Source organism: Parasteatoda tepidariorum, chromosome 1 (assembly GCF_982258835.1).
Source record: "Parasteatoda tepidariorum strain Cologne lab strain chromosome 1, Ptep-v5.0, whole genome shotgun sequence".
Taxonomy (NCBI): Eukaryota; Metazoa; Arthropoda; class Arachnida; order Araneae; family Theridiidae; genus Parasteatoda; species Parasteatoda tepidariorum.
This window is the reverse complement of record NC_141755.1, coordinates 85,335,529-85,352,510: the sequence shown is the minus strand read 5'-3', so window position 1 is coordinate 85,352,510 and position 16,982 is coordinate 85,335,529. Positions and strand designations below refer to the sequence as shown.

General features: G+C 33.5%; 2 protein-coding genes across 3 annotated transcripts in view; both read left to right on the top strand.

Annotated features, from left to right (window-relative positions):
* Positions 1-6,227: 6,227 nt before the first annotated feature.
* Positions 6,228-16,982, top strand: part of eIF2A (eukaryotic translation initiation factor 2A) — a 32,682-nt gene continuing 21,927 nt past the window's right edge. The window contains exons 1-3 of one of the 2 annotated variants that reach the window (XM_087168220.1): positions 6,228-6,397; positions 9,273-9,342; positions 10,275-10,349. In XM_087168220.1, the coding sequence (XP_087024346.1) occupies positions 6,370-6,397; positions 9,273-9,342; positions 10,275-10,349 (173 nt within the window). In that variant the 5' untranslated portion in view covers positions 6,228-6,369. The remainder of the gene's footprint in view (positions 6,398-9,272; positions 9,343-10,274; positions 10,350-16,982) is intronic. The other variant, XM_087168225.1, reaches the window with a different exon arrangement.
* On the top strand, positions 12,810-16,773 carry LOC147816584 (uncharacterized). The gene is made up of 2 exons (XM_087154604.1): positions 12,810-15,585; positions 15,616-16,773. The coding sequence occupies exons 1-2, from the start codon at positions 14,458-14,460 to the stop codon at positions 16,735-16,737; spliced, it is 2,250 nt and encodes a 749-aa protein (XP_087010730.1). The 5' UTR covers positions 12,810-14,457; the 3' UTR covers positions 16,738-16,773.

The window sequence follows — 16,982 nt, the reverse complement described above, 5'->3', positions numbered from 1 at the left end:
GATCCATTTTGTTTAAGTAATTATATATTTTATCACCTGCCAAAGAGTGTACAGTGTCGGATTGTTCTTTTGTGCAGATTGCCAAAGAGTGTGCAGATTGTTCTTTTGTTAGATAGACTTAGTTTGGATGGCATATAGTGCAAAAAATGCACCTCTGCCTCTTTTAATTATATCATCTATATGTTTGTTCCAGCCTAAGTTGGGAGAGATAATAATGCCTAGATATTTGACTTGCTTGGTTCGCAAAGCCTTTGATCTTTGGCAGGCCGTCGGGGGGGGGTGTTGTTCTAAGGAAAATTACGCCATTAAATTCAGTGTAGGGGCAAAGCGGCAGGCACGCAGAGTGGTAGGTAAGCTCTCACCCTTATTATCCCTGAGGGAATTAATTATCGACTATGTCAACCTTCATCTATCAAAAGGTACCTCCTGATAGAATCAAGTTAACATGTCTTATATAGTAGTGATTTGGTATTTAATATTTATAGTGGTAGTTACGCCACATAGTCTTCAAACTTTCACGTAAATACTAACACAACGTTAACTTGCGAACTAGTTTGCTCCAATTTAGTTGATAGTTCAGCTCTCCTAGTATAGTAGCCTTAGGGTAGATAGGTACTTAATTTACGTAGCTCTAGAGCTTCCCGATGGGTTATTGGCGACAGTCTGGGAAACATCTCTGAGGATGATCCTAACACGTGCCATCACAATTTTGATCCTCTGCAGGAGGGTGACTCCTTTGCTTTAGTAGCCTGACGACCTGAGCCAGAAGTGAAACATTTTACGGTAGAGCGAGGACCGATACCTCTCACCCTCGATCCTTACGCAGTTTGATTAAAATAGGTGCTCACTGTTATAAATCGAGCATGCTATCAGCGAGCCTCACGCTATATTTTGTTTATGTTGTAGAGCTGCACTTTCGTAATCTGGCAACTTCTTTTTCTTGTATATTTTGAGTTTATTTTTTCTAATCGTTCTTTTCCTTTTTTGTTTCTAAGTTCTTATTAAATACTAATTTAAAATAGCTGTCACCTTTATTTTGCTAATATTTACAACAGGTTATGGGCTATTAGCAACGTTTTACTGCGTGGATAGTTGTTTTTGACGACGTGTATGAACTTTTGTATGCCAAATCGTGAGTAGTACTTCGTTTTTCATTAACGTTAGTGGTGAAGTGATTGCTCATTTTTGTGGATTAACAGTTTGGCGATGGAAGGAAAGAACTTTATACAGTGCACGAAGTTGGAAGGTTCGTCCAACTGGACTGACTGGAAATTAGAAATCAACTCTTTATTCGTCTTAAATGATTGTGTTGGAATTCTGGATGGCTCAGTTGTAGAACCGTCGGTACCTGTGAAAGACGCCAGTGCCGAAGCGGTCAACGAATACAACAAAGCGCTCGTATCCTACACAAAGACGAATGCAAAAGCCGCAATAATTATTCGATCAAATGTGTCGGCGGATATTTTAAATCTAATTCGTATGCATGGTAACTCTGCACAGGAAATATGGAAGGAGTTGCTGAACAACTTCGACAAAGTGTCGAGTGTAAAATTGGATACTCTCCTTCAACAATTTTTCACTTTCAAAATAGAAAAGGATGAAGACGTAATGAAGTCTCTCGCACGTTTGCGTACGTTATGGGTCGAGTTGCAACGGGAACAGGAGGCGAGCGGCGAAGGAAAGTTGCCTCAAAATCTGCTCATGCCGCGCATATTATCGATTCTTCCGGATGCCGAATACAGAGAGTTCAAGTCACAATGGGACTCGTTACCAAAAGCCGAAAAGTCATCCGAGAGACTGATGGAACAAATAAAGATGCGCCTTCAAAGACAAAGTGTATGCATGAAGGAAGATGCTACAACAGCTTTTGTTACAAGCGGTGCAAGGTACAGTGCCAACGGAGAGAAGAAATGGAGGAAGGGGACAAAGTATCAGATGGCGAGAAAATCTCAACCTTCAACAGCTACAGGTATGAAACTTAGTAAGGCCAATGATGGTGTGAAAAGCTTCCGTGGCAACTGCTTTAGGTGCAATAAGCCAGGGCACATGGGAAAATTTTGTCCTGATTTTCCAGACAAGCCAAAGATGCCAGGTAATAAAACCGAAACTTTTCTTACTACTCATTGTAGTGCATTTATTTGCCAAAATGACAGTAGCCGAAATGTGTGGCTCAAAGACGATGGAGCTACAGCACACATCACAAATTCAGCCGAATATTTCAAGACGTATCGTCATTTTGACAAGCCAGTAGAAATCGTAGTTGGTAACAAACAGACAATACCAGCGTATGGCTGCGGAGAAATTGACATGTGCGCAACTGTTGGAACCCTGCAAAAGTCTATTGAGCTCAGTGATGTATTGTATGCACCAGATATCAGCAAAAATTTACTATCAGCTTCAAAGGCGATGAAACGAGGAATCTCAAACTTCGGAGATTCGGATGACATGGTTTGTCGTTTCTTTCGTAAAGAAAACCCTGAAAATGTACTTTTAGAAGCTCCATGCTCATCTAGTGGACTTTTTGAATTACGTGCAAAACCGGTCAAGCCAGAAGGAGGTTCTGCTGCTTCAGCTTACCTAGTCGACGATGACGTAACAACACCTTACCAAAATACAACAATGGTGACAACGTCAAAACTGCCACTTTCAGTTTGGCACAGAAGACTTGGGCATCAGGGAGTACAATATGTGAAACAGTACTTGCGCCAAAATGGTATAGATTTCATTGATGATGAACTCTTTTGTGAACCTTGCAGGTATGGTAAACAGTGCCGACGGACTTTCAAATCAAAACGATTTAAAACGAAGGAGTCAGGTGAGATCATACATGCAGATTTACTCGAATCGCCAGTTTTATCAAGAGGAGGAAAGAAGTACATGCTAGTGATCAAAGATGATTATTCCAAATTTCGAATTGTGGAATTTCTGAGACATAAAGATGAAGCTGTAGATAAGATTAAATCGTTTCTTGCTCGGGCTAATAAGGACGGCATAAATGTGAAAGAGCTGGTTACAGACGGCGGTCGTGAGTTCGACAATGCTAAGATGACAAGACTGACTGATGATGAAGGCATCAAGTTAAGAATCACTATGCCGTACACACCTGAACAAAATGGTGCAGTTGAGAGAGAAAACCGCACAATAATGGACTCAGTTCGTACTATGCTCAAAGATACAGGCCTACCGCAGTTTTTATGGGCAGAAGCAGCATCGACGGCTGTCTACATTCTTAATCGAACTGGACCAAGTAAAATCACAGGAAAATCTCCATTCGAAGTATGGTTCGGACGCAAGCCGAAAATCGACAAGTTTCGAATTTTTGGATCAACTGCTTTTGTACATGTACCGGATACCAAGAGAAGTAAACTGGACGACAAGGCTGTTAAGGGATATTTGGTTGGATATTGTGATTATGATGGCTATCGTGTTTTCATACCATCAAAGAATGACACAATCAAGAGTGCCAATGTGGTGTTCAACGAGCAGCAGATAGGTCCCACTTCCTTGTCTTCAGAAACGACTTCTAGTGCCAGTACTAGTACATCAACTGGTATGCAGTTTGAAATTTCAGGCAGTTCCGACGGTACTGACTTGCAGGAGGGTGAAAATCTTCGCAATGTAGAAGATGAACTATCACAGATTACGACGTATGGATTGCGTGACCGATCAACTACACGCCGCCCATCCAGATTTAACGACTATGAAGTCTACAGCAGCATCCTGAATTTGACAGAACCCCAATCATATGAAGAAGCTATGAAGTCTTCGATGCATGTCAACTGGAAACGAGCCATGGACGAAGAGATGGCTTCGCAAAACAAGCACGGTACGTGGAAACTTGTTGAACCACCTGAAGGAAGAAAGATTCTTGCAAATCGCTGGGTTTACAAAGTGAAGACTAACCCAGACGGCTCTATCGAAAGATTTAAGGCTCGATTAGTCGCGAAAGGATATACGCAGACGAAAGATATCGACTACGGGGAGACTTTTAGTCCAGTGTGTCGTTACGACACTATTCGAGCTCTAATTGCAACAGCAGCTAAGGAGAAATTAAAATTATTTCAAATTGACGTGGAGACAGCTTTCCTTTATGGTGATTTGACTGAGGATATATACATGTATCAACCAGAAGGATATGATGACGGAAGCGGACGTATATGCAAGATGCTCCGACCTTTGTACGGTCTTAAACAAGCTGGTCGATGTTGGAATGCCAAGTTTACGGACGTGCTAAAGAAGCATGGTATGACCCAAAGCAAATCTGACCACTGCCTCTTCACTCGTAAAGATTCGGGACACAAGATGCTGATGGCGATTTATGTCGATGATGGTATTGTTGCTGTACAAGACGAAGCATCATTCCTCACCTTTATGAACGAACTTAAGCAACATTTCAACCTTAGAGTGACAACCTTAAATTGTTTCCTTGGTTTACAAGTTGAACAATTGAAGGACGGTTCAATCTTTTTGCACCAAGAAGCTTTTACTAAAAAGATGCTAGAGCGTTATGGGGATGCTACTAAGACATCGCGCATTCCGGTGAAGAAGGCAAATCTGAAGGTTGAATATGAACTTCCGAATGCTGATGGGATGATAAAGATCAAGGAGGCAAATCCTCTTAGCAGTCACATTCCATACAGATCAGCAGTAGGTAGCTTACTTTATTTAGCGATGGGAACCCGACCTGACATTGCTTATGCAGTAAGTTTAGTATCTCGTAAATTGGACAATCCCACAGAAACTGATTGGGAAATTGTGCAGACTACATTCAGGTACCTTCGTACTACCGTTGCACATGGCATTGTGTATAGCAGTACAAATGATAGAAGCCTTATGTTGTTTAGTGATGCAGATAACAGCAGTTGTGCTGAAACTCGAAGATCTCGAACAGGTGTGATATCTTTCTACGGTGGAGGTGCAATTACTTGGAGAAGTAAGTTGCAGGAGGCTATATCTAATTCAACAACAGAAGCAGAGTTCATGGCAGCAGCGGATGCGACAAAAGACCTGATATGGTTAAAGCGCCTGTTTACCGAGATAGCCAATGACGTCTCATTACCAATCCTCCAGATTGATAATCAAAGTACCATCAAGTACATCAAAAATCCGATGTTTCACGCTCGCACTAAGCACATCGATCAAAGATACAAGTTTGTCCAAGATGAGTTTGCTAAGGGACATTTTGAACTAGGCTACGCTAGAAGTGATGAGCAGCGAGCAGACATTCTGACGAAGGCACTTCCAGCACCTTAGTTTCATGCTCAAAAGACGTTACTTGGTGTAAGAGCAGTTCTTTGAGTGACAATATTGACTACTGAATGTTTTCATGCTCGAAGGAGGCTGTTATAAATCGAGCATGCTATCAGCGAGCCTCACGCTATATTTTGTTTATGTTGTAGAGCTGCACTTTCGTAATCTGGCAACTTCTTTTTCTTGTATATTTTGAGTTTATTTTTTCTAATCGTTCTTTTCCTTTTTTGTTTCTAAGTTCTTATTAAATACTAATTTAAAATAGCTGTCACCTTTATTTTGCTAATATTTACAACACTCACCCCTTACTAATAGCAGCCAGTAATGTTTGGCTTCGGTATTCTATTGGGAATCATGTCTTTACGATCAGTCTGTTACTGTTACTGCTGTTAATTTACGTCGCACTAGAGCTTCACAATGGGCTATTGGCGACGGTCTGGGAAACATCCCGGAGGATGATCCGAAGACATGCCATCACAATTTTGATCCTCTGCGGAGGGGATTGCACCCCCGCTTCGGTAGCCCTACGACCTGCGCGCGAAGTTGAGCACTCCACGGTAACACAGTTTTAACGAGAACCAATACCGCACACCCTCGGTCCCTACGCAGACTGATCCAAGTGTTCACCCACCCGCACACTGACCGTAGCCAGTGATGCTTGACTTCGGTGATCTGCTGGGAACCGTGTCTTAATGATCAGTCCACTGCGGGACTACGATCAGTCTACTTCGGGACTTATTCTAGGATAATTACATATAGTGCGAATGCTCTCTATTTAATAAACGGGGTTCTCATTCGCCTCTCATAATTCTCATATGCGAATTTCTTGCAATGCGGATAGTAACTGGGAGTGCTCACACATGAAATGCAACTACGTATGCAAATTACATGCAGTAGAAATGCTCCTAATGGTAAATCAGGTGAATCAGCCGAATTCATTGGGATTTACAAAGTGCAAAAGTAGGCAGCTCAGAACTTTATATTTAAAATCAATATATCAATCAGCCACCACCAATTTTGTTTTTGATTGTTGTGTCATGTTTTGAAATTTGATAAACTCATTTAATTTTGTTTAATTTATATGAATTTTAGTTTGACTAAAAATTAATTATAAAGACAATGTCTTCTTGTGAGCAACTTCTCGCCCGTGAGTATATTCTGAAGGTGTTGCTAATTTACGATGTAAATCTATTTTATACGTGAATATTAAAAGCACGAAAATTAAAATATCTAAATGTTCACTTTATTTTAATGTAAACACAAGTTCAATGTCAGTGAATTATTCAAGATGTTATTATAACAAAAATATTATCCATACATGGCATGAAATTTAAAGATACGCATTGACATATGTGCAATGCTGAGATACAAATTATTAAAAAACCCGTACTCGATACGCTTAAAATATTTCTATCATCCTATCGATGCACATAAAAAATATTACTATCACGTATTTTTCATTCAATTTCTTAATATCTGTGAGCAACATTTTAGATTGTTATAATTTTAAAATTAATAAATTATAATAAATCATTTTTTTCCATTGCAAGACATTGATCATAAATGCAAACTCAAGCTTGTTTAACGTACATGAAGATCAGTTTGAATGTTAAGAAAGGATAAATGAGTCCTCCTCAAAGATATGAAATATTAGTTGCTTAATGGTGGTCGGGCTACTGAAGCGGGGGTGCCATCCCTTCCGCAGAGGATCAAAATTGTGATGGCATGTCTTCGGATCGTCCTCCGGGATGTTTCCCAGACCGTCGCCAATAGCCCATTGTGCAGCTCTAGTGCGACGTAAAGTAACAACAACAACAACAATTAGTTGCTTAATTTGAATTAATTTTGAAGTTTATAAATTTTAAGAAATGTACTAGTTTTCTCTGCATGTACAATTTATGATGCATGTGCGTTTTATACCAAAGGGAAGTTTATCAAAATTTTCTAAAAATTTTCACTGATATATTTGCTTATTAGGTAAATTTATTCTTAAGATTTTTCCTTTGCATTTTTTTGTTGTTGGCAGTGCTGCTTTAAGTTTAAGGTATTGATTTAATACTGAAAGGTGGCATTCAAAATTTTAAGAAATACTAAATATACCTCCTTACTGAATAAAGATTATACAATCTAACAGCATGTATACTTAACAAAATTTAATTTGGAAAACTTAAGTTATGTACTAGACAGGAAATTGTTACTGGTTATTGCAGTTATTCAGTTTGCTATCAGGCTGGCTGGTAGCAAACTAAAGAAAATTGTAGAATATTAGATTATAACAATCTATTTCTAAAAATGCTTTCTCTGTTCAAACATTTATTTGGTATTTTTATTATATATTTTATAAAAATGTTAATGCATATTATGAATTTAATTCTTACAAAAAAATTTTTTTTTGTGGAGATATTGATTAATGGTTGAATTTGGATCTCTGGTTAATTTAAACTTGGTTCAAATTCTTGAAATTTTACCTATTTTTAAGGGATATTTCTTTATCGTGATCTACAATCGCCAAGCTGCCTACTTGCAAATTAAAAAAAAAAAAAAAAAATTAATAAAACATGTAGATGTTTGCCTGGTTATGAGCTATACCCTTCAAGTTGGCGCTTTTTTTTTTAGTTTCTCACATGCCCCTGCCAGGAAGTTGCCAAGATTTGGCGATTATTCTGCCACAGAACACGACATGGAGATCTCTCCCATTTTTAAACCTTGTGTGTCAATTGAAATGTTTAAAAAAGTGAGAAACAAGGATGTTTTCTTCAACCTCACTTTTTCACAATTACTTTGCAAATGCAATGGATTAAAATCCAGCATGTACTTTAGAAAAAGATTCACAATAAAAGGGTAAAAAAGATTTTCTAAAAATCTTAAAATATGATTAGGTATAGCTGGAGCAGTAGATGAAATATTCAAAGGAAATCTTTATAATTGGTAAGTGAAAATGAATTGGGAAAATGCAAAAATGACGGCACATAGCTGACAAAATTGGATAAGTCAGGATAATACATTAGTACCACAAAAACCTGTTTTAGTTTAATGCATTTCTCGGTTACCCTAGATTTCAAAAAATGTTTTTGATCAGAGTTCTCTCCCCCCCCCCCCTAATTTCTGAAAAGTTTATTTATTTATTTATTTTTTGAAATCCAATTCTTAAAAGCTATAAAGTTATTCTTGAACAATTTTATCTTGAAACCCTAATAAGAAAGGAATTAACATGTTTTTAAAAAAATTACTTGAATTATCCATTCCTAAATGAGTAGACACGTATTATGTGTGTATTGATAAGAATAAATTCTCCAAAAATAAGAAAGAACTAATAATACAATATATAGCTACAAAGCTAATACAAATATATATGTGTATATATATAATATGAAACATAAATACAAAAAAAAACTGATATTTATAAGGAAGTAGTTACTATGGTTGGACAATAGTATTGTGGTGATTGTAAGGAACCATAAATATTAAAAGAGACTTCTGGAGATATATATCAGAAAATGATGATGAATAGAAGAAATTCAGCCAAATCTAAAATCAAAGTTTTCCTGAAGTGAAGTTATATAATTTAAAAAAAAAAAAAGTTCAGTGCAGTTATTATTTTGACTGAATTGTTCAAAAGTAATCCATTCTTGATATCACGAAGAAAAATAAAATTCCTTCCTCCGGGTTTGTAATATCTTAGTTTGACTGTATATTAAACCAGTTAAATTATTAGTAAATGTGCCATTTATTTCAGTTTTTAATTTTCACCTGTCTTTTCCAAAATGTCAATATCCTGAATATACTTATATTTCTGGGCCACTAGACCTGTTTTATTAATTAATAGTAAAATAGTTTTTTTTAATTACTATTCTGAGAATATTTCTAATGATATTATCAATTTGAAATCAGTCAGTTTATCTATTCAAGTTATTAGTTATCAATCTAATCAGTTAATTTTTTTCTTCTGTTCTTTTGAATGGATGTTTGTTCTTAAATTTTAATTTATGGTTATTTCAACTTTTATAAAATTTATTTTTCAGTTCGTGGGTCAAAAGGTATAAAAATCTGCAAGTCTCCACCCTTGAATGGCGAAGATGTGTCATTTCCTAAGTATTTACAATTCCATTTATTTGTCAATTTATTTATAATATAAAAAGCCTTTTAGTTAGTAAAAAAGTGCATTGTTCATAAACTTTAGCATATTACTTAGATTCTTAGCTTCACTTTTAGTCAAGCTAAATTCTATACTAATTTTTTTCCTATATAAGGAAGTTTGTATTTTACACTAGGGGAAATGTAGAAGGAGAGGGGGGAGTGAGAGATATGTGACATCAAAATATTAAAGTGTCCCTATAAATTTTTTTAAAAACAAATGTGTGCTCTTTTTGTTCTCTCTGGTGCTTCTATTTTGATTGTGTAGCTCAAGGAAGATTCTGATTCTCTTAAATGATTACAGGATTGATAATTTTTAAGAACAGTCTGAAGGATAAGAAAGACACTTTGTATTATTTGGAGCAAGGTGTTTTTTTCCCCCTCTGTCTTTTTAAATTACTTTGAACTAATAAACAGAAAGTTTATTCTTATTATGCATCAATTTTTGAGTCACAGTACTTCTTAAATTCATATATGTTAGCCAAAAAAGTTAATCTAAATTTTGTAAGTTTTGAAACCTATTTTTCAGTCTCATATGAATTTCTCCTTATCTAGTTTCTTATTTAGTGAATTGCGAGTTTAATTATTTTAATTTAATCAACACATTCAGATATATTTTAGTATGCCATTAATTGTTAAATGATCACTGTAGGTTTGTAGAAAAGATTATCTTAAATGTTCTTAAATATTTAAATTGGGAAAGAACCTTAAATATTATGTATATTGTATTTCATTTTATTTTTTTAAAATTAAGAGTATAAAGTCATTAAAAATTGGCCAAATATTTTGTTTAATTTTATTTTAAAAACCTAAGATAAATTTCTGCTGAAATAGATAGTTTTATTTCCCCAGCCCATATTGTTTTGTAAATTTTTTGTTTTCCTTTTCAGGGTGGAAAATCCCACTTGTAGAGATATGTCTTTTACCTTAGATGGAAAATTGATGTCTTGGTGTACAAGTCAAGGGTAAGAAATAAAATATTTTTTTACTCTGAATACATATTATATTAATATATTTTTGAATATCATGTATTGCATTATTGTGTGCACACACACATATATATATATATTGTCGTGTTGAATAATATTCATATTTATTCAGTTAATTTCCTTTTACTTAAAAAATTCTCTATTTTAAACTCAGTAGTAGCAGATCTTTACATTTAATTTGAATAAGACTTTGCCCATTTCCTTTTACATGTTTATTTTTAACTTATTTAACCAATTGTTTCTAACAAATATTTCTCCCATGCTAAAATTTAAGCTTTCCATCTTTTAGCTAATAATTGTCTTTCAAATTCAAAATTAATCTGTTAACCTGAACTACAGATAATTAACCCTTAACAATCAGTTAATTTTCAAGAAAACTGTCATAAAAGTGCCTATTTTTTTAATTTGTTGTATATTATACACATATTTGATTAGTGCTGACATCTAGTTTAAAGTAAACTAACTGTCTACAATTACCTTAAAAATATCCTGGTACTACCATCAAGCGTGTAAAATGAGAAATAAAATGTTTTCCGGGTGAAAGAAATGAATTAGTTTTATTCTTATTGGCGCGTTACTACCGAACACTCCAGCCTGGGAATATCACAGGAGCGAGAAATAGAGGGCGAAACCTCACCCCGTCATTTTCACTGGAGCGAGAAGGAAGGGGTTAAAACAACTCCATTTGGCATCACTGCATCATACCAATTTTCAAGGTTGTTAGCTGCTTTAAACATTTCAAATTTCATATGCCTGATTTTCACTTGTAATATCAATTGGTATACACTTCACTTTTTGGCAGCTGTTTAAAAATTAAACGGAAAAATGCAACATGCATTAATTTTTATCTGTTCATAGCATTTAATGAATAGTTCGAAACTCATTTCTTACTTAATTTTCATATGTATTTTAACATAATGTTTGTGGTTATGTTCCTGATACGAACTTGCAAGTCTTGACTGTGGTATGTTTACCAATTTTAACATAATGTTTGTGGTTATGTTCCTGATACGAACTTGCAAGTCTTGACTGTGGTATGTTTACCAATTTCAATTTGCCTCATGATGCTTGTCACTGTCTACTTTAAAACTCCCTTTGAAATTTTTTTTTTCATTACTAGCATTGCATATTTTGAATTAATTTATGTTGCTCAGGGTTCATAGTTTTTATTCTTCTAATAAAAATATTTTTACCTAATTTGTCTTGAATTTTAGCTTTTCGTCCTGATTTTTGAGTATGTTCAAATCATCACATTTTCTACAAATAAAAATTATAAATTATCAATTTGAAGAATTAATAGATTTGGATTTTCGTGAGATATTTTAATAATTAAAGCTCGCAAAAATAGGAAAATTTGATTGCTCAAACTTCAAGATTTTCCACTAATTACATGGTTTTGACAGAGATTATTGAAACCCCAATTTAAAATTATTTGATTAAGGGAGACTTTAATGTGATTACAAATTTAAATTAAATATTCTTATGAAGGAGGATTAACTGATTGCTAATTGACACTAGTTATTTTTTTTAATGTAACAGTACTAAAAAAAAATTTCTGTAGATTGATCTCAAATTATTATTTGTTGTTTAGTGCTCCATTAATAAAATTTTATTGTAAACTGAGAAAACATTCTGTTTTAAAAAAATAGTTGCGGAATTTAAGAGAGTGGATTTTATTATTCTTGTGCGATAAATTTTACCTTTTAAAGTAAGTGATCCTGTTTTTAGTTTTACTTTACCCTTTTTAAACGTGGTATGGAATTTGTATATTGTTTGTAAAGAATTCCTGATTTTTTCTTGATTCTTTTTGAAAAATATTGCCATATTTTCTTTAGCCCACTATTATGCCTATATTAATTTTTTTTATAAGTTATTAAGTTATTTTAAATTTAATGACATTTCTGTTTCCTTAATATGTATACATTTCATTTTGAGATTTTCTGTGAAAATGATATTTATTATTAATGATGTTTTGTTTCTTTATTATTACTGCCATTTTTTTAAAAAAATAGTGGTTTACTAATAGAAGATATTTTCTTTTTTATTAAATTTTTTCCATACCAGAGTGTCCAGCGATAGGGAAAATCGGGAAAACCGGGAATTATCAGGGAATTTTTTAATTATGGAAATATCAGGGATATATCAGGGAATTTTTCTGAAATCTTTGTAAATCAGGGAAAAGTATTCAAATAGCCAGCAATCGCCGAATGCTTCAAACCGCGGCGCTACCCTTCGTAATGGATGACGTCACAAACAAGTTTTCTTTCCCGTGCGGTAAGTAGCTGTGGCCCAGAAGTTGCTGACGTCATTTCCTACCCGATATCGTCACGTGGAACCTCCCAAGCAGCTTTGCATCTGAGTCAAAAGGATCGTGCATGTGTTCGCCTCTGTTTCTAAGGAATTTTGGTAAGTTCTTTATCTTATTTTTTTTTTTAATTATAACTATTAAGCATTTATTTAAAATTATCTTAAAATATTTGCTTAATTTCATTTTTAAGGTCTTATATACGTAACGTCATTAAGAGATAAGTTCTAAAAAATGTATAACAGAAAAGCTATTTTTTGTCCTTCCGATTGCGCAATATTGACTCCGCATGGAAGATTTTTGTTCTTGCGCCCTAATAACTTATTTTATTTTCAATTTAATGAACTTATTTTATTTTTATTCCGATAAATTTGTGTTTATTTTAACTTATTTTCGTTTACGGCAGGTTGATTTTTCGATAAGCTAAATTTATAATTTTCGCGTGATGGCATAATTCTTCATTTAATTAATATTCTTTCTGAATTTCTTTCAGCAAATTTTAAATATTTTTTTTTTGTTGATATTTTAACTATAAAAAAAAAAAGTAAGAATCTTTTAGGAGTATAAAATGTAACTCACGGCTTTCCATCTTCGTTGTCAGGAAACTGACCAGTTCTTAAAAATTAATTCCTACAGCCGTTAATTTTATTATCTCTAATATTTAAATATTCATTAATTTGATGAAAGAGGGATTAATGTTTTTTTTATTTTTATAATTTTCAAGGACTAAGTTAGTCACACACGTCGTTTTCGTTGCTGCATCGACTACATTTTATATATAAGTAAAGCATGACAATTCGCTTTCCTGCAAAGTTTAAATCATTAGTCAAGATTATTTTTTGCAATTTTTGAAACTTAAACTTTTCACAATTCGTGCTCACGTGGTTTAAAAATCCAGCTTAGTGATTTACAGAATTTTAATGAATAACACTCTGAATGAGCAAAGAAGAAAATTTTTTTTTTTTTTATGTATTGAAGACAAGGAAAAATTTAATAAATTCTTACATGAAACCATCAATATTTTATTTAATTTTAAAATTGTAAGTATGTGTTTAATAATTTATTGCTGGGTTGACTGGTTTAAACCATTACTCAAACCACTGTTTAAAACCTAATGTTTTTTTTTTTAAATCCAAGCTTTGTTTTTTTTAAGCATACTTTTTGTAAAAAATTAATATTTATGATAAGATATAAATAGTTTTAGTTTCAATAGAATGAAATGAAGTTTTATTAAGAAATACAAACAATAATTAAATGATTTCAATGGTAATGATGGTATTTTACTAATGCATATAAGAAATGCAGTATGCCTGTAAATGTATTCAATAGCATATTTCTTTCATTATTTTATTAGAAAAAGACTTGATTTAAATCAATCATCATTTTTTTTTCTAAAAAAATTACTTTAATAGATTTTTTCTAAATATAATTTAAAAAATATCAATGATAATGATGCTTTCTCCAGAGAAATATAAAGAATATACATGCAAATTAATATTTGCATGAATGTTGCTTTCATTATATCATTAAAAAAACATTGATTTAAATCAACAATAATTTAAGAATATTAGAGTGGTATTAAACAAGGGATATACAAATATCATTTTATGCAATGAGTAGTCCATTTTATAGTAAGCAGCATAGAAAAAGTAAATGATTCTCCAAAGTACAGAGTTTTTTTTTTTTAATTCTTGCTATTTATTTAAAATTATACAATACACACAATATATGAGCATTATATTGAATATTTATTCTATTTGCAGATAAAACAATAATTGTATGGCTGCTCGGTTCCAAGTGGATTGGCTTCATAATCCAGAATTCAAAGACTGGGTTAAGGAGGTTGAATCAGATATCCATAGAGCAAAATGTGTTGTTTGCCATTCAACGTTTTCACTAAGTAATATGGGCCGTCGGGCTCTTAGAAGCCATGCCAAAAGCGTACAGCATGTAAAAAGAATGAAAGCAATGCAAGGGACATTACCATTAACATTTTTCACTTCTGACAATGGTAAAGCACCAAGCATAGAGTCTTCTAATAAAACTATTGAAAGTAGCAGCAGCTCTGTCGAATCCCTAAATGATCCAGTATTGTCTACCCCTTCTACAAGACAAGGTCTTGAATCATTCCTTTTAAGAGATGATGTTACGAAAGCAGAAATTTTATGGTGTCTTCACACTGTTGTTACTCATAAATCTGTTAGGATGTCTGAGAAGGATGTAGAATTATTTCAGCTTTTATTTCCAGATAGCGAGATTGCCAAAAGCATTAAACTAAAAAAAAGTAAAATAGCATATTCTATTTTATATGGTATTGCTCCATATTTCAAAACAGAACTAATAACAAATATTTCGAAATGCGAGTTTTTCACTGTTGGATTCGACGAATCTCTAAATAAGGTTTCCCAAAAGACTCAGATGGACATAAATGTAAGATTCTGGTGTAATGAGCAAGAACTTGTTTGCACCAGATATTTAACTTCCGCATTTTTAAGTCGCACCACAGCGGACGAAATAAGGCGCAATTTTAAAGAGGCTTTGTCGATTTTGAATATATCAAAAATGGTGCAAATTTCTATGGATGGCCCAAACGTCAATCATAAATTTTTTAAGGATTTAAAAGCTGAGATAAGAGATGAAAGCCAGGACGGCCATCCAATCATTCTTAATATGGGCAGCTGTGGATTGCATGTTTTACATGGAGCTTTCAAAACAGGAATCAGGATGACAAATTGGTCATTGATTCAGTTTTTGCGGTCACTGTACAACCTATTTAAAGATGTTCCGGCACGTCGTGCCTTGTTTGTACAATATACGGGCTCGAATGTATTTCCAATTAAATTTTGTCCTGTACGATGGCTGCAGAATGGAGATGTTGCGCAACGTGCCATAGATATTTATAGAGATATAGAAATATATAGAATACTCCAGATATAGAAATTTATATCTGGAGTGAAGCTGAATAAAGATAATTTACGGACTGAATCATTTATCAATGTTTGTGCAATTATTGAAGATCCACTTTTAGAGGCAAAACTACAATTTTTCAAGTCCCTTATTGCTGAAGTAGAGCCGTTTTTAGAGGAATTCCAAAAAGACGCCCCACTTGTTCCATTTCTCTATAGTTCTTTGCATTCTATTTGCCTAAATATTATTAGTAAATTTGTTAAAGATAATATCATAAAAGAAAATTCCTTACATAAAATAGATTTTGGCAAGAAAGATAACTTTTTACCTGCAGATAAAATTGATTTAGGCTATGCTGCACGCAATGCTTTAAAAAAGAGGAACAAAGAAAAGAAAATTGCAGATAATGAAGTGTCTCAATTTCGAAATGATTGCCTAGCATGTTATAAGTCCTTTGTTTCAAAATTATTTGAGAAATCACCATTGCTTTATCCACTAACTAAGGCAGTGACATGCTTCGATCCAGATGTGGCAATTGTTGTCGATTTGGCTTCATTAAGGATTAAGAATTTACTTACAATTCTCATGGAAAATGCTTGGATCGATGGGCCTACAGCCGATAAAGCTGAGCGCCAATATAAAAGTGCGTTGAAGCAAAATCTTGTTATAGAGTTACTTAAAAATTTTAATAGGACTGACAGTCGTGTCGATGTGTTGTGGAGAGATGTGTTTAAACTCCTCAAAGATCACCATGAAATCTCCAAAGTAATGAAGCTCACCATGAGTTTGTATAACGGTAATGCAAACGTTGAGAGAGGTTTCTCTGTAAACTCTCAATGTTTGATAGAAAATTTAAAAGAAGAGACTTTGATATCACAAAGAATAGTATACGATACTATTATTTCCACTGTAAAAAATGTAAATTCGTATAAAATTTCTAAACCCCTTGTGCACTCCTTCCGAAATGCCCATTCATTGATGAAGGAAGATACAAAAAAACGTAAACTTGCAGATGAGGAAAATTTGGCTATTGAAGCCAAAAAGAAAAAAACAGCAATGATTAAGAAAGAATTGGAAAAAAAAATTGCTAAAATCAAAGAAGATGCTTCGAAGGAAATTAGTAATGTAATGGAGCAGATTGATTCTTTGTGAAATAATGTGAGAATAAATGTTTTTGTGATACAGTGATTTCTTGTATTTGTTTATTCAGTGTTGAAGTTATGTAACATTTTATGTACTAGGAGAAATATAAGTTTGCAGTACTTTGTATAATATCTATTTTATTTCCAAATGCATAATGTTTATATGGTTATATTATAATTATAGGTTATATTACATTTTAGATTATAAAATTTCTTATTAATAAAATTGAAAATTAAACATCTGCCCGATACAGG